Genomic DNA, 23,040 nt, shown 5'->3' with positions numbered 1-23,040 from the left:
CATTACTTTCTAGTTGTCTTTTTTTCTGAGATTCCCATCCTAAACAGTAGTTGGGGACTGAACACAGTGCTGGTTTGGTAAAATGGGATTGCGTCATGGGTCAGGTGTGGCAGCTTTGAACCTGTGTCTGGCCTTTCACTTTCAATTCTCTTCCGTGATGTCAGATTTTTGTCTTCTGCTGCAGTACATGTTTTAAATATTTGTAATACAAATATTTAAACAAAAATATATACTATTTTTGTATTTATTTTTTTTCTTGGCGGGCTGGAAGGCAATTTCAGGCCTAAAAGAGATTCTCACAATGATGAGATTTTTTTTTTGTGTGTGTGAATACATTTCCTGAAAAGTTTCTTTTTCAGCTTACTTCAAAGGAAAGGAAAATATGGCAAACATTTGGAAATTTAATTCATAATTCTTTATTTCATATATATATATCTTTTTTTTTCTCCATTGCAGACACAACAAACAATACGGTGTAACAAAAGGGAAGTACTGTATATCAAACAAGACTGACATACATACTCTTGTGTTAAAATCCAAACAAATAGTTTCTGTCTTTTACATTATTCGACGTGTCATCATGTGGTTCTCTACGTCACTGTAAATCTTTGCAGATAAATAGACTTTTATTTTCAGGAGGTATTGTAAAAAAAATAATTTGTAATACTGGCCACGGCTGAGCCATTTGTGAAAAATATTCAACTCTTTCCCAGAATGATTTGATAATATTGTAGACACAGTATAGAAAGAAACCAGCCATACACAATGCATGCTTGTGTTTCCACTGAGACATTTGGTGTGAGTTTGGGGTTTTTTTCTCCCCGAAGACAGGTTGGTTCCTGGATAATTGTGAGGTGCACCGACATTTAACATGGCTGATGACTGTACCCCTCACTCAACTTCCTTCTCCGCGCATAATGTGGTGAAATAAAATCTCACATTTAACCCTTCCATGACAAATGACTTGCTTCAAAGTTGGGACGAACCTCAAACAAGCGATTTTTACGTTTCATGCAAAGCAGGCTATGACGCTGTAGCCGCGTTGCCTGTAATTAAATCAAAATCCAGCTTCTTTGTGTGCTCCAACTGGGGGTACAATAGATTCAAATGCTTTTATTTCATTGCATGTGAATGAATAATCCGATTGCCACCTTGGCAGTAGCCTTCCCAAAACGTAAGCGTGTGTTCAGAGACTGGTCTCATCTATCATTGCGCTTCTATTTAGGACAACACGTTGGCACAGACTCCTACAAAAACACCTCTACTGTATTGTATTTTTCTTTTCTCCCCGTACATTCTGGATATTTATAGAGAACACTTACTAGCCTCGGAATGAGCAATCTATAAGTCAACTCAGCCAATATTGAGGAAACTGATGAGTTCACGCAAAATAGCTATTTACAATCAAAATGCCACAAGAACTCAAAAGCTACTTTAGCACATATTTAGCACAGTTTCTACAGCTACTTAATTTCCAGCTCAAGACCACAGTAGAAAAGCATTAGCCCCCGCCCTCCCCCAGCCTAAAATCCAATCATTTTTCACCTGATGCAACTATAATAGGTGATGATACTTTCACAATTATGTAACAATCTTTCTTTTTTGAAATGTAGCTTCATAAAATGCGATACACACAAACATAGCCTCACATAGGCATCATATGCTTTGCAAACCCTGATCGTGGAACATTTAAGTACGTAAAAGCACAAAAAGTTCTGTTTCTTCATAATAGGATGCACATTCCGCAGGCGGGGATCCCAGTTTTTTTCCCAAAATTACCTTTCACTTTTTTTTAACCCCTTCCCAGCTAATTTAAAGAATAGGTCAGTGGTTACAAACTGCAAACAAGTAACACAAGTGTATCCTCCTTTACACCGCATGATTAAAAAAAAACAAAAAAAAAAGGCGAACAACTGATATGAAAAGCAAGGGTGCCCAGAAGCTGCGCAGGCGTGATCTTGCATAGCTGTGAATGCGAAGCAATACAACAGGGAAGAAACGCCGCACTGAAACGGAGGAACCTTTTGCACATACAGTGATGCAGAGTCGCCTGTAGCTAAACAGAAGCGATAAGGAGGAGATACCTGAGGCTACAATCAAGTCTGAGCACCACACATGCAAAGCAGGACGCTTACAGTCGATCAGAAGTATTAAGACATTGACAGTTTTTGCCTTTAAAAAGCCACCACGATGGCGCTTGTATTTCAGCGGTTGCCCTAAATGATGGCCTTTTGCCATTTAAGAATTATAAACATTAGATTTTTTTTTTCTTTTACTTTAATAGGACCTTTAATATACGGAGGACCAAAAGACAACCGGAATGAATTATGCCAGAGAAAAGCCATAAACATCAGCAGTTGTAGATCATTGTTAAAATCTACAATCAAGAGCTTGTCTTCATATTATCCTCAATATCGGCGACCCATGTCAGAAATGTTACAACTGCCTCGCGGCGGAATGGTGTTTTTCTGACCCGAATAAAAATACAGGGGTAAACCCTCTGGAATCAGACTCTTTGGGCAGAAGACAGTAACGTCAGTTTATATCAGAAGGATGCGAATAGAAACGTGTGGCGAATGAAAGGATCGGACCATCGTCACCTGCAGCATGTACCGCATCCTGTGTCACGGACATGTTTAGCTGCCAGTGGAACTGGGTCACTGCTGCTTACTAACGATGTGAGGTGTAGAGTGCTTGAAGCGCGACACACTTTTTGCCACAAGCTACAAAATGGATGTGGCGCTTCACAGTATGGATGAATAGGGAGTCGAAACATATTTTTGGAGGACGAACGGAATGATCTTCAACAGTCAGGTTCTCAAGCCAAGACTGTGTGAAGTGTCTTTGTCAGTTTTGCAAACACTTGTAAATGTGATATTCTCTGCACAAAATGGCTGTCCTTCATGAACGGTAAAGAAAGCTCTTAAATTAAAGCGGAAAACTGACAGTACTTTTTGGTTGTGTTTGACCTGATTTGGCTGTGAAACACCTGATTAGCTGGAGCTATCTGGATGTGGCAGAGTGGTTGTTCGGGCGGTTGCTGAGTATGTGAACATAGCACCCACAAAACACTTTATAGGCAATAAATACTCACTCAGACACATGAATTCGGGGCTGTTTTTTTTTTCTTATATGGCACACTATGTTGGGTTAGCACACAAACAAATTCCGATTCAGACAGCGCTTGCCATGGAGCGTGTCGCAGCAACGCCCCCTGGAGTTTCCCTTTGAAAAATGTCCACATTCACTTCAGAGTGTGTTGCTGCTTAAATGTGGAGCTCACAGCACAGACAGTATTTTGCTGAATTCACCGTGAGACTGTAACCATGACGATACAACCTAGCAATCTTCACTTGATAGCACCAATAGAATCTCTTCCCAAACTGTAAAGGGGTCAAGGGGTCACTGTATCCGTTTGTGTGTTCAAGTAGTGAGGATGGGATACATCCCATGTTGTTCTTACACTACTTTTCACCGAATGCAAAAACAAATTAGCACCCTGCTCTACAGGACAAAACTGTTGTGAGCGCGTTAACTAAGCACATCTCCCTACAAGGAGAGAGTTGCATAGCAATGGTGTGTGTGGCTGCAGCCTGATGGCCACTAACTGAAGGCAGTACTTGAGTTGCACCATAAAATCCAAAGTGACAATCTGCCCTTTTGCACCTTGATGACGCTTGTATGTGTGTGTGTGTGTCACATATCTGCATGTGAACATACTGTATGACTCGATTGCATCTTCACACTGACTAATCTACTCGTCTGTTGGCAGCAAATGAACTGTAGCACCACAGAAAGTGGTATGAAATAATTCATTGGTAGTGCGTATACTTAAAACGAGTTGCAATCTCAACTGTACCTTTTCCATGGTGTCGCCCCTACAGAGCACATGACCATATTTGGCAACATAAATTAATTAGGCAGGTGAAGCCCAGTGCAAACATGTAACAAAGAATGAAAGAAAAGTGCATCACATGTATAACATCACCCTCATGAATCATTGAAAACAATAACAAAAACTTTGGACAAAATACAAGACAACAGTAATTTGTATTGAAGGGAATTTGAATTTTCCCAAAGATTTAAAACATTGACTTCTTGCTTTAGCAACCCCAAATAGTTGTTCAATAGCAACATTATTTAAATCTTTGTTTTTGGTTCGAAGACCACCAGTGTATATTTGGTCAGTTTTAGTCAATGTAAACAAAAAGTAGCTTCAGGTTTAACGTCAAAATTGTATTTTCATTTCTGACTCTCATTTGAGCTCTTTTGTGTGCCTGTTCCCCAGACAGCAAAAATAATAATGTCGCTATGTGTTCTTCACGTTGCATCATATTTAAAAAAAAAAACCCTGTTTTGATTCCAAAAGCCCTCCCTAACCAGTACCACCCCTCAATTCAAAGACTCCCTGTTTGCGGTCATCATGACGTGCTCATGCGGCTGGCGCACTGACCACGTGTGCTCAAGAGATGACTAAGGCTCTGTACACATGTTTTCTCCTGCCAATGTAACAGCTTGGAATTAAAAAAAAATAATAATAATAAAAACATCACAGCTTATCTGTAGGTGGCTTTCGATGAGTGGGTACTCTCATGCGTCAAGAGAAGAAAAATTACATAAATAGGCTTACATTTGCTCTTGTTGAAATTTCCTTTTGGTCATGATCTAGCATTTGTTGAATATATTTGCTTCAACTCCATATTATGTCTTCCATCTTATTTCAGACATCGGGCCCTGTTTTCGTAGACAGGTGCACATGCGCTTGGCGTAGAAATTGGCCTATCTTCATTTTTGTGAGAGGGCAAGTCTAGTTTAGCGTCTTTGAGAATTTGGCAAAGCGTTCTGTGCCTCGCTTGGGCGTCCCAGCTGGTTGAAGGCATTTTCTTCCACACGCCCCTGACAATTTGGTGGGATAAAGTAGACAACAATTTAGACCAGATAAAAGCAAAGAACAATGTTTGTGTCAATCCCTCTGAATCATTGTAGAAATTAATTAAACAAATGATTATCATCTTAAATATGTTTCATAAAAGCACATCCCTGACCGGGACACAACTATGGTTTTGTCACATACGGACACACGATCGGGGTAGAAGGCGGTCTCCAATGGCCCACTCTATATCAGGGGTGACTCATTTTTGTCGCGGGCCACATTGTAGTTACCGTTTCCATTGGAGGGCCGTTATAAATTTTGGGAACCCGTATAAATGTTTAATCCCCTCCACATATTACATACACAGCGCACAACAAATTGATGGATAACTAGTTTTAAAATCAGAAGTCAAGAATAATGACTGTTATTGTGAAATACATATGACAATTTGGAATTTTTGTTAAGACTGTAGCAAGCATCATGGAACTTGAAATGCTTGATTCGCTTTTGCGGGCAACATAAAATGATGTGGCGGGCCAGATCTGGCCCCCGGGCCTTGACTTTGACACCTATGCTTTATATAATCCGCAAGTAGAGATCTTGCGGTTCATTTTAAATGTACTTTGCATGCGTCGCTCTCATGGTTGGACTCCAGCGAGTCCTTCCATCATGTAGACCATGCACTTCTTGTACTCTGAATTTAAAGGGAATGAGGCTTCCTTTGGATGACAATCAAGTCGGTTGCGTTGCCTCCCACAACGGCGCGAATGCCCCCTTCCAAAAGAAAGAAAACTCCAACCATGCAAACAGTTAAACTCCGCTTTGCGCAAGACCTGACCCTGGGCACGAAAAGAGGGCCCCATTGTCTTAAGATGCCTCCTCTAAGGATAACAGGGAGGATAGACATCAAATTTTCTCCCTTCCTCTCCAGTTTGTGATTGCCCATCATACACATTCATTGGCAGGAAATTTGAGCATTGGCTCAAATTACAGTCTCGTCCATGGAACTCAGATTTTTGGAAAGCCATATGATTATTTTTTTACACATCCTTTTTTAAATTACAGTAGCGAGGTTTTGGTTGCTTGTACAGAGAGGGCCTTAATCCCTGCAACAACCCAGGTTGACATGAATTTACATAAGCGGGTTGCTTTTTTTTCACTGTCTCATCTTTGTAGAGGTACTTGTGAATTTGGGGAACAGTGGGGAACAAATAAATCTGGTGAGAATATGTTCATGGTTCTGAAACTGACACATGGAAAAAAAAGAGGAGGAGTTCTCAATGGACTCCCACTGAGGCAGCTTGTTGAGTCATGGCCAGGGGACTTGCAGGTTGAAGGTGCTTGCAAGGAATGTGTGTGTTTTTCTGAGGGTGTGTGCATTGAAATATGACAGATTGCTTGAGTGTCTCTGTGCTTATACCAAGTGTGACGTGTGCGTTTCTTATTCCTCTCTGAATGTGACCATCCATGAACACCAACATGTCTCTTCACAGTGTGTTGTGTGTGCACTCATTGCTGTGTGCGTGTCAAAGCGAAGACTCGTACTGTAGAAGTTCGTACAGCAGGGGTCCATCGCGGTAGCGGATGCCCACTGCGGCCGGTGTGATGTACTGCAGGATGTTTATAGTCCTTCGCAGGCGCCTGTCAACGTAGTGGGCATCCCACGCCGGGTAACGTTTCCTGGGCATGTCGATCTTTATAAGTGGGCCCTCGGGCTTGGAAGTGGGGGGCACTGACCTCACCTGGAAGACGGGAAGACACGTCTCAGCCACATCCTCTTCTGTCTGGGACTTGGTCATGTGTGCAGGTGTAGGTGGGGCGGTCGGTGGTGCAGAGGGGGGAAGGGGAAGACCCCAAAGCAGTTGGGCGCAGCAGGAGGAGGCGGGGCTTGGGTGGATGTGGGCAGTGGCCGGGTGCAGGAAGCCGTAGTACAACAGCATGACCAGAACGCCGCCAGCAAATGTCAGGTAGACGCCGCACAACGCCGGGACGGCATATGAGTCGGTCAGCACGGGGTCCCTGTAGGTGTACCTGCATGTGGACACAGTCATGTTAGTACTTACTTGATGTAGGTCAATAATTTTGGTGTATTTTGTATGGCCACCGCAAGCCTTTAAAATCTTGACTCAAGCCATATTTTTCACTCTTGCATTTGGTTAAATTACACCAAGTCTGCGACGATCATCTCTTGCCTGCCTCATCACCTCGACACCACTTGTTATCGGGTAGCAGGTGAGCTGACTTTTCGTAAAAAGTGGAGCACACCTTGCCTGTGCTCCTTCCGATACGTCCATCCATTTTCTAATCCGCTTCTGCTCAAGAGGGTCGCGGGTGTGCTGGAGCCGATCCCAGCTGTCAATGTGTGCCAGCCAATCGCAGGGCACACATAGACGAACAAGACATCCGCGCTCACACTCACACCTCAGGACGAGGTCGAGTGTTCCATTAACCTGCCACGCATGTTTTCGGACTCTAGGAGGAAACCGGAGACAACCCACGCAGGCACAGGGAGAACATGCAAACTCCACACAGGGAGGCCAGAGTCGGAATCGAACCCCGCACTGCTGTACTGTGAGGCGGACGTGATAACCAGTCCATCACCGTGCCGCCCGCTACCAGTATGCATATTTTAGATTTGATGTATTTCGTATTGTTTAAAACAGATGCAGGACAAACAGTGTGATGTCACGTGGTCACATGGGCTGCACGACCAATCATAGGTTTCAGTATTTAACATGTGGTTGAAGCAGGTGGAGGCAGCTAGAGCGATGAGATGCATGTGACTTTTTTGGACTGTGACTAGCACAACTGACTCCATTCAGTCTAAAGAGCGTCCTTTGTCAGCTGCTTGACAAACAATATGCCTATTCCCCGGAATGTAACATGTAAATCAGCTGATATGAAAAGCCGAGTGTCCTCTGTCCGTGGAATGGTCACACTCTGGCACAATCTGGTAGACACGACTTCACCAATTTATACGAGTTATGAGTTGTCATGATCAGGAAACGTTACAAGGAAACAACGTACACATCGAAGTGTCGCTATGATTTCATGGGGCACGCAATTTTCAACATCGGCAGAGTTCTGCTCATGTCTTGATCGCCACAAAGAGACCAGGTGGATAAGCTGTCACATTTGTTCATGTTTTGAACTCACCACAGGCCAGTGAGAATGGTGTTCTCGGCCAACACCACCGTGTAGTACGTAATCATCCTGTGTCGCGTCTGGCCCTCCTTCACATTAAACCAGCAGAAGATGTAGACAATGCCCACCACCATGTTGAAAAGCACCTCCTCCCACTTGGACATGCAGAAATCGGTGCCCCCGTGCACCACCCAGAAGGCCATGGCGGACCAGTGGACCACCACAAAGATGCCAAAGTAGATGTGAAAGAGCGACGCAAAGAGGGCGAGTGAGAGGACGCGGGACGAGATGGTAAAGAGGCGCCAGAAGAGGTGCAGCAGGGCCCCGCGGTAGCTCATGCTGCGCTGGTCATCACGCGAGTCCCGCAGCAGTTTGTGGTAGGAGGCCAAGACCCAGGCGAGAGACAGGAGCGAGGCGAGGGAGGAGATGCCTGCGGGAGACAGACAAGACTCATGCTTCACTTCCTCCGAGTTGAATCCTTTTGGAACAAAGTTTGGAGAAACTTCAAGTGAGTAGACACAAATTTAGGTTGAGCTTGTTGGGGTTGTCTTTAACTTGAACCAAAGGTAACTTCTTGAAAGACTCACAAAAATCACACACGGACAATAATTGGACATTACAAGATGTTTTACTCTTAGGATCATTTGATACTGTCGTTATGCTTCAAGTCATTGTTACATTTGTCAGTATTTTTCTTAGCCGATTGGCTGCGAGAAATCATACAGCCCCTACTGAGGTGTGCATGAAATTATAAAACCTTGAAATTGAAAATGATTTTATAGACGGGTATAACAAGAGGTTTTCTTTTTTCTTTTGTAAAGCGCCCCCCCCCCCCCAATGTGGTTAGCTTTATGTTCACAGTTCGGGTGCAGGAGCGCCTGCCGCTCCACCGTATTAAATGACAGCTGCGCGATTAAATCAAACTTTCTGCTCAAACCGGCCAGAGCAAATGATTGTCACTAACTTTTTTTTTTTTTTTTTTTTTTTTTTTTTAAACGCCCCCCCCCCCCCCAATGTAGTTAGCATTATGTTCACAGTTCAGTGTAATATAATTCCCCTTATTTTATTTATTTTTCTAGTTTACCATAAGTTTGGCTCGGTGAAATCACCTACCCGGTAGTATTATGGCATGGAATTTGACGTGAGTATGGTTTGTTGCTGTATCATGTTCACATCTCAGCTACTGTTCGCCCTTGCCTTCAAAACATTTGACATATTTTCACTTGCCGTGAGCGGGTGACCCCACAAATGACCAATTTCCTGGATGACAAAGCAAGCTCACTGGCCAGCAACGCAACACGAACACTTGAAATGATTGTGCTTTCCATAACAAAAAACAGAATCTAAAAAGCGGCAGCATCGTCACCCAAACTCCGAAGCACAACGGCTATGAATGGCATTCGCACAGCTCCTGTTGTGTGTGCTCTTTTTGCGCGCCATGTCAAGGTATCTCCTCGTCCACCTACACTGCAGTGTTTCGGCACGGTTCTCCTGGATCATGATGCACAGTTGCAGGACCAGCTGAGGCGCCGACTCCAGGAAAGTCTCCAGCAGCCGAAGCATGTTGACGTCTGCATACTCGAACATCATGGCCCAGTACCAGCGGCGCTGGTGCTCCTTCTGCCGCCGCGACATCAGGCCAAGGTAGAGTGTCCTGATGTACCTGCAGCAGTCAGAGGTAATAAATAGACTTAACTAATCAATTCATTAGGAAAGTACTGTATACCTTAACCAGCTGGTGTATATAGAGATGATAATAGCCAGTTTTGACGAATAATCTTGGGTGGCGATCACAACTACATTCTTCTCTCACAACATCACTTAGTGTGTTGTCGTCTCTCTGAAGCCAGAAATGATGATACCGTACTAATTTGAATCTTTCATTGCACCTCATTATAAAGTGCAGTATGTAGGAGAAGCATCCTGAATAACATTAGGTTATCCAATTTTGCAATTATTAACGAGAATTGGTTTGTAATGATAAAATATGATACAATTAAAATTAAAAGAAGCATATTCAATGAAACTTTGGAAATGAATTAAATTCAGTTGACCTAAAAAAATGAAACCAGGTCATATTAGGCAGAGTGGTAAAATTGTACATTTCGCATGCATTTACATACATGTACCATATACACTATATCGATGAAATTTGCCAACAACCACGCAAATAACGTATAACATCAAGCAGAAATGTGGTTCCGCATTTTTCCATTCTATCTTTCTTCAGGTTGAGCATCATTTTGCACTTCCTTTACACTATTTGAACAAGATCAAAGACGGAGATCATTTAAATGGGAGAAGCGTGAAGATGGGTGACACATATTTTGATGCTTTTTTTTTCATCAATCTGTGAATAACCATGCAGACAAGCAAAATATGCTGGATACTTTGTTGTTAAGATACAGTTACGGCTCGTGTGGGTGAATGTAGGATTTCAATTAAAGTGCCCCTGGGCTCTTAGTCACGAGTGCATGTGTTTGTGTGGATGTGTGCGTACTGTGTACTACAATGACATTTTCCGTGTGCATAGGCGTCAGTGCATGCTTTTATAGCATGTCTGGTGCGGTGTTGCCATTAGAGTCCTCTGCTTCGCAAAAAGTACCAGTTACATCCACATAGCATGAATAATACAGCATCCAAAGTGGAGCTCATATACACGCACGCCCTGAGAGTAGCATGGATCCTGCTTTGACCTTGCATCAAAATGTGCTTGTGACCTTGACTCGAGTATTATTGCGATTTATTTATTTTTTTAATTATTATATTAACGAGTATGATGTTTGGCTGGGGCGTAAACACAACACAACAGCCTTTTGGTTTAAAGATGGAGTAGCGGGTCACCCTGACAGCTGCTTGCATTCGATAATTACAACCAGTAAGTGTGGATCTTCTGCATCAACCCTCCCCCAAGCACTTTCCCTTTCCTTCTCCCATCCCCCTTTTACTGGTATTGTGCGCAAGTAACCTTTTCCCGCCTCGTCCTCTTCCCATATCATCCCTTCCATTCTCTTCTTCCTCCCTCCTCCCATTCGCCTCCATCCACTCTTTTCGACTTTCCCTTCTTCTCACTTCCTTCCTCCCTCATCTCTCTCGCCTCCTCCATCCTCTCCACAGCCTCTCTCCATCTCTTAACGATCCATCTCAATCAGTCTGAAGGCTTTCCCCTGCCCCCTCTCTCCATGTTCCTCCTCCTTTCCTAGGTAGCACAGTCCATTCAGCAGTGTGAGAGGGGTGCTCGCAAGTTGGAGTGGCTGGAGTTGGTGTGCGTGTGTGTGTATGGACAAGTTGAAGGGTGGTCCATTTAACCCTTAGAGCTGGCCAAGCTGAAAAGCTGCACTGGTGTTTCTCCTCTCAGCAGGAGGTAAACAAACACACATGCGCACACAAACACAACAGGGAAGCTGCTACTCAAGCTGCCATCTGCCCAAAGGCAAGTGGACACCATAAACGAATATTCTCCCAGAGTTCAGCCAGGAAGGGTATATGTGCACTTGACATCAGTTTGGTGAGCGACTTTGTGCATGGGAGTTCTCTAAATCAGTCTACATGTGTTTTGTGGACTTGGAGAAGGCATTCAACCGATTACCCCTGGAGATCTTGTGGATGGTACTTCAGGAGCGTAGGGTATCAGATGCCCTATTACAGGCTGTTCGATCCCCGTACGAACAGTGTCAGAGTTTGGCCCACATTACCGGCAGTAAGTCGGCTTCGTTTCCACTGAGGGTTGGACACTGCCAAGGCTGCCGTTTGTCACCAATTATGTTCATAACCTTGATGAAAAGAATTTCTAGGTGGAGCCAAGGTGTTGAGGACATCCGGGTTGGTCGTCTCATTATTACAACCATGCTTTTTGTAGATGATGTGGTACTTTTTGCTTCTTCAACTCTCACTGGAGTGGCTCACAGCCGACTGTGGAGCAGTTGGGATGAAAATCAGCACCTCCAAATCTGAGACCATGGTCCTCAGTCGGAAAAGGGTGGAGTGCCCCTCTCCAGGGCGGGGATGAGATCCTTTCCCAAGTGGAGGAGTTCAGGTATCTTGGGGTCTTGTTCACGAGTGAGTGGAGGATGGTGCGAGAGCTCCACAGGTGGATCAGTGCAGCGTCTGCATTGATGCAGACTCTGTATTGGTCCGTCGTGGTGAAGAGCGAGCTCTCGATTTATCATTTCGACCTACCTGTGTGTTCCTACCCTCACCCACCGTCACAAGCTGTGCGTCGTGACCGAAAGAATATGATGCCGGATACAAGTGGCCAAAATGAGTTTCCACTGCAAATTGGCTAGGCTTTCCTTTAGAGATAACTCAACTCAACTCAACTGTATTTATAGAGCACTTTCAAACAGCCATCGCATAAGGTAATAAATAAATAAATAAAAATAAATAAAATAAGATAAGGTGAGAAGCTTAGTCATCCTCCACATTGAGAGGAGCCAGATAAGGAGGCTCAGGCATTTTGTCATGAGGCCACCTGGGCGCCTCCCTGGTAAGGTGTTACGGGCATGTCCCCATTGGAGGAGGCACTGAGGAAAACCCAGGACACGCTGGAGAGACTATGTCTCCCGGTTGCCTTGGGAAGAGAGCTGGACGAAGTAGCTAGGGAGAGGGAAGTCTGGTTTTCCCTGCTTCAGCTGCTACCCCGTTGATTCAAACTTAGATAAGTAGAATAAACTGAATAAAAAAAAATGAAATCTTCACACTTGAGAAAAACTCTTAATCAAAATATGTGAAAGTACAACTTATTTTCGAGGAATACATTTTGGTAGCGCCTTCCATTTAACCAGAGTTTGAGCAACACAAGTTTGTCATCCTGTTCTGAAGACACTGTTCAATTCGACAGTAATTTGATGTCATGCGTTGTGTGGTGACCTGCAAATAAAATAAGTCTGGAGCGTACGGAAGCTAAATGCTAATACTAATGGACCCTCATTCTATCACATTAATGATTGGCAAGCTATTCACGTGTTACAAAAGCACACACATTTCAACTAAGGTGATATGACACACAGTAGCAGCCCAGTTCAGCGAGTTCCCATCAAAGGCAATGCAAGTGCATTGAGAGTAAGTCAGAACTTGCTCATTTCTCAACCAGTTTTCACACAGTTTACTTTTTTAATGCTAAAACGTGAGCTACCAATACACAACATGCATTATTGATTTATTTTGTTGTTGTTGGTGGTGGTGTTGTTGTTTTTTTTTTTTTGTTTGTTTTTTTTTTTGTGACATCCACGAAAATGGAATGCAGCATTGCCCATACGAATTTTGACGCCGCCGTAGGCACAGGAGTGTCGTATCTATTGTTCATATCTCAGAGGACGGTCAAGGTCAAGGTGAACTTTATTATCCACAAGGGGCAATTCCTTTTACGGCCACCAGTCAACATAAGGACACACCAATAATCCACACACACGTTAACACAACATAAAATACAATAGCACAGTATGCAGAGTGTGATACCATGCTATTTGTAAGGGCAATGAAAACTGGTCTGAATGATTTCTTACATCTCTTTGTCCCACACCTGGGCATGATGTATCTGCGCCCTTGAGGCTGCAGTTTGTATTCAGCAGACAGAGGATGCAATCTGTTGTGATGGAACGGGCCTTTTCTGCTACTCTCACTCAGTAAAGTGAGGAAAGATCTTGTAAATTTAGGCCTCCCATCTTACTGCACACACTGTGGTGTTAGCAATTTTTGTTCTTTCAAGTAAGGGATCCATACCAGCAAATAAAAGAACATGTTAAAACAGAATCAATAAAACAAGAATAAAAGAAAAAAAAAATCATCAAAGCACAATCAAAAAGGGAACCCCAAAGATTCCTGTAAAAGTGAATTTGCTGATTGGCCGAAGCGCAAACAGAGTCAATGTGGGCATCAAAAGTGAGCTTGGTATCAAGAATGATCCATAACTATTTATAATTTTTAACTATCCCAACAGGTTGGCCATCGATAAGGACATGAGAGCGAAGAGAAGACTTACTTCTAAAATCAATGAACATTTCTTTTCTTAAAAAAAACACTGATTTCTAAGAAAGAACGATCACACCAATCACGAAAAGCACGAACCACATTACCATCATTATTTAAAAGTGACACAATTACAGAATCATCTGCACATTTGATTAGGCCAAACAAAAAAGATAGTGTGTTTCCGGTAACAAGAAATTTCAGCATAGGGTCGGTAGGTCGGACAAAGTTTTTTTTTTAATCTTTATTTTTTCCCCCACGCCCATGGTGTTCATCAAATAGTTCGCTGAATTTTTTCGATACATCAATGGATGCTATTTTCTTAACATTACAGTACGAGCATGCGACCGTAACACAGAAAACGCGGTTTAAACTCGTCGGAGATCGCGGCCGCCGCCATGTTTCAATGTTGTTGACAGACGACAGGGCAAACGACGCATGCGCTCAACGTGAATATCATGAGAGTTTGCACCGATGTGAACCCTCTACACAAAAATGTCGAGGATTGTTTGAAAAAAATGCCGACCGTAAAGTTTTTTTTCAACGTAGAAATTCTCGGTCGGTCGGGTTACCGGAAACACACTACTTTTTTTTCTACGCCTTATGAATCTATCCACTTGATGACTCTGACGCTCATTTGTACATAAAACAATTAAAAGCGTTGAAAGAACACATTCCTGTGGGGATCCGGTGGAAGATAAAAGAAGATCTGAATAAACATTAACTCTCACTTTCTGGGTATGTTAAAAATGTCCATCAGCCGGCAAACTAGAATCAGGTCAACATTGTGAGGACTGGTGAGCCGATCTTCTGAAATGTGAGGTTTTATTCAAGTAAAAGCTGAAGAGAAATTCATTTTAAAATAGGCCGCCAGGTTCCCAGAATGCATTGCGTAGCGCAATACATTTAATTCATGAAGTTGTAAGGACAGTAATCCTTGTCATGTTTGTTTTTGTGTTACTCGTAGTTGAATGTGTGCCATATTTAACTGCCAGATTTGTTTCATTTATGCTACACGATGTTTTTATTGTTTTTAAAACAAACCCTAATTTTAGGTTGTGTGTAAAATAATGACATCCAGGTCAATTTTGATTAAGCATTAATATAAACCTTACATACACTTACAGAGAATGTATCTTAATGAGCATATCAAAGGATTGACATGGATACAGTTCACATTAGTAAAACAGTGCACATGCCATTGAGTTCCTCCCTGATACAAAAAATGGCCACATGAGGGCACCTTGGTATCGGCCGCCATTGCGAGTCCCCAATATTTGTTATCTTTCCCTGCCCATCCTGAGTGAAGTGAGTTGAGTTCACGAGCACCATACTACGCTCTTATCTCAAAATTTTGTTTGCAGATCAATGAAAAATTAAAATAAAATAAATACTAATCAGCCGGATAACAAAAAAACTTGCATTTCAAGGCATCACTGCAGAATTATAACAGTCTAGACCAGGGGTTTCAAACTCATTTTTGTCGCGGGCCTCTTTGGAATATGTCTTATCTCGGAGGGCCGTTACGACAGTGAAACCGATATAAATGTTTACTCATCAAATCATATACAGTCAAACCTCGGTTTTCGAACGTCTCGGTTCTCGACCACTTCGGTTTTCGACCAAAAGTTTCGAGTTTTTTATGCCTCGGATGACGAACAAATTTCGCTTCTCGAACAAACTGAGCGCACTTGAATGCGTCACTTGACTCCTCTCGCCTTCCTTACACGAGGAAGTGACGCTTCCTCGTGTTGCTTTCCATTGTGAGCAGACGTGTTCAGTCAACATTTTTATTTTAAAAAGAGCGTGGTTTCGTTTTTCGAACAATTTCGGTTTTCGAACAGCCTTCTGCAACGGATTATGGACGAGAACCGAGGTTTGACTGTAATTACTTGTACGAATTAAATTGGTGGATTACTAGTTTGTTCAATTATTGTTCTAGTGAGTGTAAACAGGGTAGCAAATTTCTTGCAAAATCTCAACGTTATTGCACATGACAATTTGACATTGTGATTGGTTCGTAGTCGCATTCTGACACCTGGCTCAGTGTGCGTTGGGCCTGAGATCAAGTACACCCATGACATGACAGACACAGTGACTAAAGAGAAAGATGTGTATAAGAGCAGCTCTTTTCCACTTCAATGCTTTTAATTACAATGGGCCAGAAACACAATATTTTAAGGTTATGAATGTCATGCAGCACAAGAACTTAGGCTCAGTTACTGCCATACTTCCTTTTCTTCATTGAATTATTTTATATTCTGACCTAGAAGTGTTTTTCATCTGGATTTTTACTGTAATTATGACATTCGAGGTCATAAATGGCGAGCACTGAACTAGTTTGTACAGCAGTGGAAAAACAAGTCGTCATGTTCAGTTGCCGCAACTTAACTTTTATTTGATGACTTTATATTTACAGCCTGAAAGTATTTCTCATACAAATAATTACTGTAAATATGACTTCTCTAATGCATTAATGTAGGTTAGTGATAGACCACAACCAAGGCACAAATTTACATCGCCGCGATAGGAACCCAACTCCAATATAAACCAAGAACCCTCTGAGTCCATAACCTATCTATCAATGTGTGCATGTAATAACGCGTACATGCATGTGTTTGTATGTACCCCACAAAAACTATAACCAAACCATGCACACTGACACTTTTAGCCATCCGCTCACCAAGCACACTGATACGCACATACACATTTGATGCTGTCCATGGTGCTACCCTTTTTTGCACAGCTCCAAAGGGGGTCTAATAATTTGTAAAACGCTTGTCCAGTTTTTGGGGATGATTTGTAGGCACAGTTCATTGGGAGTTTTCACACAGACAAGGAAGTAGTGTCTAATAACTGAAGCGTGAGGAAGCTTGGAGAGAGGCTTGCTCATCGAGCTGTCGTAGTGAAGCAAGCTCTTCTCCCACTCAGCTTTATCTACTCGACAGCATACTTCTCCTTCGGAGTGGTGGACCGAAGATTGCCCCAATTTAGGAGAATTAGTCGCCTTATCGATTTTTTTTCTTGTGACTATAATTTTAGTTAGGAGCAAGCTTCAGGTTTCCCTGAAATGCTACTTGAGAGAAGTGAAACAAAAATGTTTTGCAGTTCAGTGCCTGAATCCTTTTTGGAATAGTGGGTGGTGTCTATGATCTACTCTTTGGGCCCACAGTGTAGTTTAGGGACAAAGCGAGAGGCATTTGTAATGTAGTTACCATCCGGTGCGAGTATACACTTAAGCTCAAAGCAGTGCTGGGAAGATTGAAGTCATTGAACAAACGTATACATCAAGGGTCTCCCAAGAGTGCAGTGGTTTGGTGTTGGTCGACAGGCCATTGTTGTTTTGGGGAGTTGGGGACTCCCAAGTAACAACACAAGGGGTGAATGCTTGACTGATACTTCGACAGTACTCAACTGCAAAGTAACTGGTAAATTTCCAGTAAAATAGTAAAAGAGTGGAAAGCTTCAATAAGCATGAACAGCGTAACATGCCCAGCATGTTGTTGACTTTCAACTTGTCCAAATATCAACAAACTAACTTTTGACATATATTCACTGGCGGAAACTATGCCCACGAGGGTAGGAGTGATTAAATACATTATAGACATATGTGCAAGGCTACAAGAAAAAAAAAAAATCAACAAAAAGATAGCTGCAAATATTAATCAGAGATGGCTTTATGTTTCCCGAAATGTATTTTTGACGTTGATTTAAAAAAAAAAAAAAGTCTTTACGTACTTTATTTGAACACATCTGCTTTTCATTTTGTTTTTTAAATGGTTAAGCTTGTGAAATACAGATTTTACCAGGTCTTTTTTCTGATGAGCGAGAGGAAAAAAAACTGTGCTTATTTGGAATCACTGAAAAAAAAATAGAGACATTTAATTACGGTACATCACTGATTAAACATTTCGTAAGAATTTGGTGAGCAGTGTAATTTGTGGCCCAGTACCAAATTGTCCACTGAGCCACAGACTGGTGGTTGGTGAACAACATATTAAACAGTGCTGTTTCTTGATTAATACATTTTTTTTTAAATTGTGGTTATTTTTAGGGGCTGGATCAGGTTTGGCATTTCACTTCATTTCAATGGGGAAAAAACGAATAATATGAGTCACAGTCGTCAACAATTTAAACTATGCCATGTGGAGGAGCTGTGTGTGAAGGGGTGTGAGTGAAAGGCGTTTGGAGAATAGCGCGTATCAAGTGCTGTGAAACCACCACCACGCACACCCACGCCCACTTACCTCCACACTTGCCCCAGCTGGAGGATGTGTATGGTGGCCTGCCACAGCCAAATGGTGGCCAGCTGCAAGCGGTCCTTGCCGGGATAGTGGCACCCCAGAGCCACAGCACCCCGCTTCGTTAGACCCTCCACCTCCCCGAGCCCCCCACCAGTGTAGTCCTGCACAAACCAGCGGAAACTTAAAATCTGGACCAGCACCGAAGGTACCAGGACGAAGAAGAGCGTGAGGCCGAACCACAAGTAGTCCCGCCTCTGGTAGTAGTCGACTGCGAGGCACAGGTCTGTGCCAACGTCCCAGAAGAAGACGAGGAGAGCCAGTATGATCCAGAGGCAGTCCAACCACAGCTGCTCCCGGGGTGGGCAGTGAGTCTCCCGGACGCCGACCCCGCCGGCGGCAGCGGGTTGGCTCCCGCCGAGCAACGAGCCGAGGCAGGCGGAGCGGCAGCCCCAGTAGCACGCCGAAGAGCGGCAGCACTGGCAGATGTGGATCGCGGCCGAGTCCAGCTGCTCGTCGGCATCGACGTCGTAAAGCTGGGCGAAACCCACCCCGGCTTTACCGTCCGACTGCGCGGCCATGTTCCCCTTGCCGCTCGTACCCTCCGGTGAAAAGCACGACAGCCGCACCGTGGTGCTTCTTTTTCGTCGCGGGGTGCGGACACCGCGACGCTTTCCAGAAACCTGCTGCTGTACGCTCCCCTCGGTGTCTCCTTCCGGCCCCGGCCGCGGAGAGCCATCAGAGTTCTCTCACCCGGTCCATTGAAGACCCCGTCACTAGAACCGGAGACCTTGTCCACGAGCGCTGCATCATCTGGTCATGTTGGGCGATAGAAGCCTATGACGTCATGCAACGCAATTGTTTTAATATTTAAAAAAGATCATGATAATAAATACGCCTGAGCATGAATGGGCTTTGTGGTTTCTCTGTCTCCGTCACTCGACGACCCTTGCATGGCTTTCCTAACTTGAACATGGGCAGCATGTGCAGCCCCGGCCCGTGTCCCAGCTGGCCCGGCTGTCGGACCCCTTCCAGTGCTGCCCAGCACCGCTGCCACGCTCCATCTCTCACTCCGCTCTCTACCGGAGAACTACACACAGAGTCTTACGTAGACAGTTCGTTGTCCCAACACAGCGTCCGCCATATTGAATGTGGCAGATCTGCGTGTAAACATTTGCAATGGACATATCTGTCAACTTTTCGGAGCGCCAACCTGTATAAACTACCAAAAAAATCCTTATAAAGAGCAAAAAATCCTTATAACATACCAAAGCATTTTATATGTCAAAATAACGGCAGAAAAAAAACCCACGAAATATGAATGATATATTTGTTTCCTTGCAGAACTTGCTTGTACACTACCGAAGTATGCAATGAATACTCTGCTGTTTTTCAACTAGGAACCACGTGATTTACTGGAAAGTTATCGGAAATGAAAGCATTCGAGGAGACTAGCACCATTCTGGGCAAAAGCAAACGGAACTACCTGTTAGGGGGAAAAAAAAAATAACGGAAATTTTCAGAATCCCTATGATTTGTGCGATATGGCCATATACGTAAGATTCACCACAAAATCCGTATGAACTATGGCGAAACCGTATGAGTTGACAGGTATGAATGGACCTCCTTTCATTAAAGCGATGGTCTACGAAGTATTCACACGCACATAGTCGCACATGTACTTGCAGTCGTGGCGAGAAGTGAGTTTTGGACCTGAGCCTTCAGTGGGGAGTTAAATGACCTAATCCACCTCTGAGTAACACAATTATATCGAATATGATAAATGTACAAGAACACTAGATAATGGTGTGGGATTAAATAAGAGACAGGGACATTTAATGTATTTGAGGATGAATACAATTATTCCTAAAGACAGGATTGCAGTTGCTTTTATCCTCCAATACATCACCTCCAAAACTCTACTCAACAATATAGCAGTTCACAATCAACATTTCTTTGATAATATGACAAATAAACACACAAACTTTCAATCAAATAGTTCGTACTCACCAGAGATGCAGATGCAGACTTCCTGTCTGTGCTCCTGCCAGTCTGCATCAACTAGCTCAAACGTTCTTCTCTGAAAGTGCCCCAAAAAATAATTTTCTGAATTGAAACATACACGAGCTCGTTCTTCCCAAGAATGCAAATCTCTTTGTAAATTGGAAAGGCTGTGTACTTGTTAACTCACCCCCTGACTTTGATATATTTCTGTAATTGCAGCACAAAATGCATCTCGAGATATTTCACTTGTCAAGCTTTCACAAGAACCAACCAATGCATCCTTGGTTTGGGTCAGCTGAGAAGAACAATGTTCATATCCCGTTCATTCTTGTTTTGTTTGTACTTTCAATTGGAACAGTACTTGGGCCATGACTGATGACGTTTCAGGAGATCCCAAGGACGTAAGAACGGATCAGCACGCTTATCAAGATATGGCCAGTGGCACTGAAGAAAGCAGAGTCACCAGGATGGATAGTATATATAAATAAAGATGTTTTGTATTGTAAAGGCTCACAAATTAGCTCATCAAAGGGACAGTGAAGGTTATATTTATACTTTGGGGATAAAGTTCCAGAGAGCAAGCAGACTTATGGTTTGGACAATTCCAGAGAAGAGAGAGTGAGTATATCAGTTGAACAATGATGAATTTGGAGCTGCTGGGAAAAAGAGGAAGAGGAAGACCTAAGAGAAGGTTAAGGCATGAAGTGAGAGGAAGACATAAGGGCAGTTGGTGTTAAAGTGGAGGATGCAGAACATATAGACTTTGATGGAAAAGGACACACTGTGGTGACCCCTAGCGGGACAAGCCAAAAGGAAAAGAAGATGAAAAATGCATCTGCTTCTGATCGTGTTTGGCCTCGCAGAGAAGGCATGGGTCCCAGGCTGAGATGCTGCCTGAGCAGCAGATTATGCCTTAATGAATGGCTGAAGCGACCACAGAGTCATGGAAACAGCCACTGAATGAGACATTCTCAACAATCGATTCACTTTGACACATCCAATATGGCAGTGATGTTGACTGCCTGCGGTTAGTGGCTGAAACAGTGTGGACTTGGTGGAGCGTGAGCATTCCTCTCGTCAACCTCAACACACATTAGCTGTACAGTACTGTACAGTCTGTGTGTGTGTGTGTGTGTGTGTGTGTGTGTGTGTGTGGTTGTGTGTGTGTGTGTGTGTGTGTGTGTGTGTGTGTGTGTGTGTGTGAAAGAGAAGAGAGAGAGAGAGAGAGAGAGAGAGAGAGAGAGAGAGAGAGAGAGAGAGAGAGAGAGAGAGAGAGAGAGACAGAGATGAATGATTCTGTGCGTGTGCGAATGTGAAGGGTGACTGTTAGAAGATGATTCCTGATGAATGTCATTGCCAAAGTAATTACATTAAACTTCTGGTACAATATCTTAAGTAATCGTTTCTCCCTGCAAGCAAGTTGTTCATTTCCCCCCCTCTCAGCTTGCATTGGAGACAAGCCTTCTCACAGTTGTCATGGTAACTGTGGGTGTGGAGTTGATGATCTTCTGTCTGCATGTTGGATCTAGGTGTAAACCCCAACAGATTTGTTTGAAAACAATGAGTTTAATTTCAGAGTCAATCTTTTCAATTGTATTTTCTTTTCTCCAGAATACTTGCAAATGTATTTCACTGTACAAGTCCAGTACCAAAATGTGCATTTTCCAGTTCAGGGTCACTGGTAATGTTGTAAAGGTGACTTGTAAGTAAGATGTTGTTTACACCCTGGGCTGCCCATATGCTCGTCAGAGGACGATCATGAATCGCCAACTATATGATTACAGGGTTTTGCATCACTTTTTTTCCCAAATGAATGACAATTTTGCTCCAAATCAAGACCACATCAACTGCTACATGCTGCTTATTGAATTGTGATGCTGCAGCAAAGGGAGGCTCCTAGACTTCCCAATGACAAGTAAATTTGACAAGATTAAAAGGACCACCTCATTCTTGATAGGAATCATCAGGAGTTTTAATCTGCTCCGTATCTGTAGAAACACAAAAGATGCAATTAGTCACATCTGGGAAGGGAAATCTTTGGAACTGATGGTATTCTGCATAAATTCAGACATTATCTGATGTCATTCAAAAAGTTTGTTGATGCATCACTTAGAGCCCTGATTCTAGAATGATGGGTCAGACTTCAAGAGGTATTGGTGGAAAGTTAGTCATAACTTACATGGCGTTTTCGGTTATGACGCTACAAACAAACGACATTCTAAGTTTTTGAATGACACACAATGCACAAGAGAATTTGTGGTCTCGAAGCAAAAGAAAACGTACTCAGGCAGAGCCTCACCTGCATCATGAATAGTAAACCGTAAAAAAATAATGACAAAATACAACCAGTTTTCAATTTGAAGTCTCTTGTGTGTATGTTATTTTAATTATATTTTTAATACAATACGCGGTATGGGCAAGAAGGGAAATAAAGCAACAAGCAGCCTCACAGGGTGTGCAATCCTTCACTAACTTGGTTGAGGTGGCTTATAATTAGTAAGGTATGCCTCTGGATCGTACCAGGTGTCCACTTGGCGCACATTGGCCAAGTGATGCCCTGCAAATCTGCGTGGAGTGTCATGACAACAACATAAACCTGTTGACTGCAACCTCTTACGCCTGTCAGCTGTTCAACTGAGGGGTAGGTGTGGGACGCATAGATTCAACTTCAAATGCTGTTCGGGCACGTGCTACACGAGACGGTTGGTCACCCGAGAATGAACATGGAGCTCGTCACTTTAGCTGCCTACACCCGCTTGAACCAACAATTTTTAAATACAGTAGCGTTAATGAACCAGATTGACCGTGTAG

The 23,040-nt window shown here is 43.2% G+C and overlaps 1 protein-coding gene across 1 annotated transcript; it reads right to left on the bottom strand.

Moving 5' to 3' along the window:
- Positions 1 to 5,908: 5,908 nt before the first annotated feature.
- Positions 5,909 to 19,320, bottom strand: LOC109515057 (XK-related protein 6-like). The gene is made up of 4 exons (XM_019868623.1): positions 18,232 to 19,320; positions 9,484 to 9,680; positions 8,030 to 8,447; positions 5,909 to 6,904 (listed from the first exon to the last, which is right to left on the bottom strand). The coding sequence occupies exons 1-4, from the start codon at positions 18,804 to 18,806 to the stop codon at positions 6,400 to 6,402; spliced, it is 1,695 nt and encodes a 564-aa protein (XP_019724182.1). The 5' UTR covers positions 18,807 to 19,320; the 3' UTR covers positions 5,909 to 6,399.
- Positions 19,321 to 23,040: the final 3,720 nt, after the last annotated feature.

The sequence above is a fragment of the Hippocampus comes genome, unplaced genomic scaffold (assembly GCF_001891065.2).
Source record: "Hippocampus comes isolate QL1 unplaced genomic scaffold, H_comes_QL1_v1.1 scaffold41, whole genome shotgun sequence".
Lineage (NCBI taxonomy): Eukaryota > Metazoa > Chordata > Actinopteri > Syngnathiformes > Syngnathidae > Hippocampus > Hippocampus comes.
This window is presented reverse-complemented; position numbering and strand designations above follow the sequence as displayed.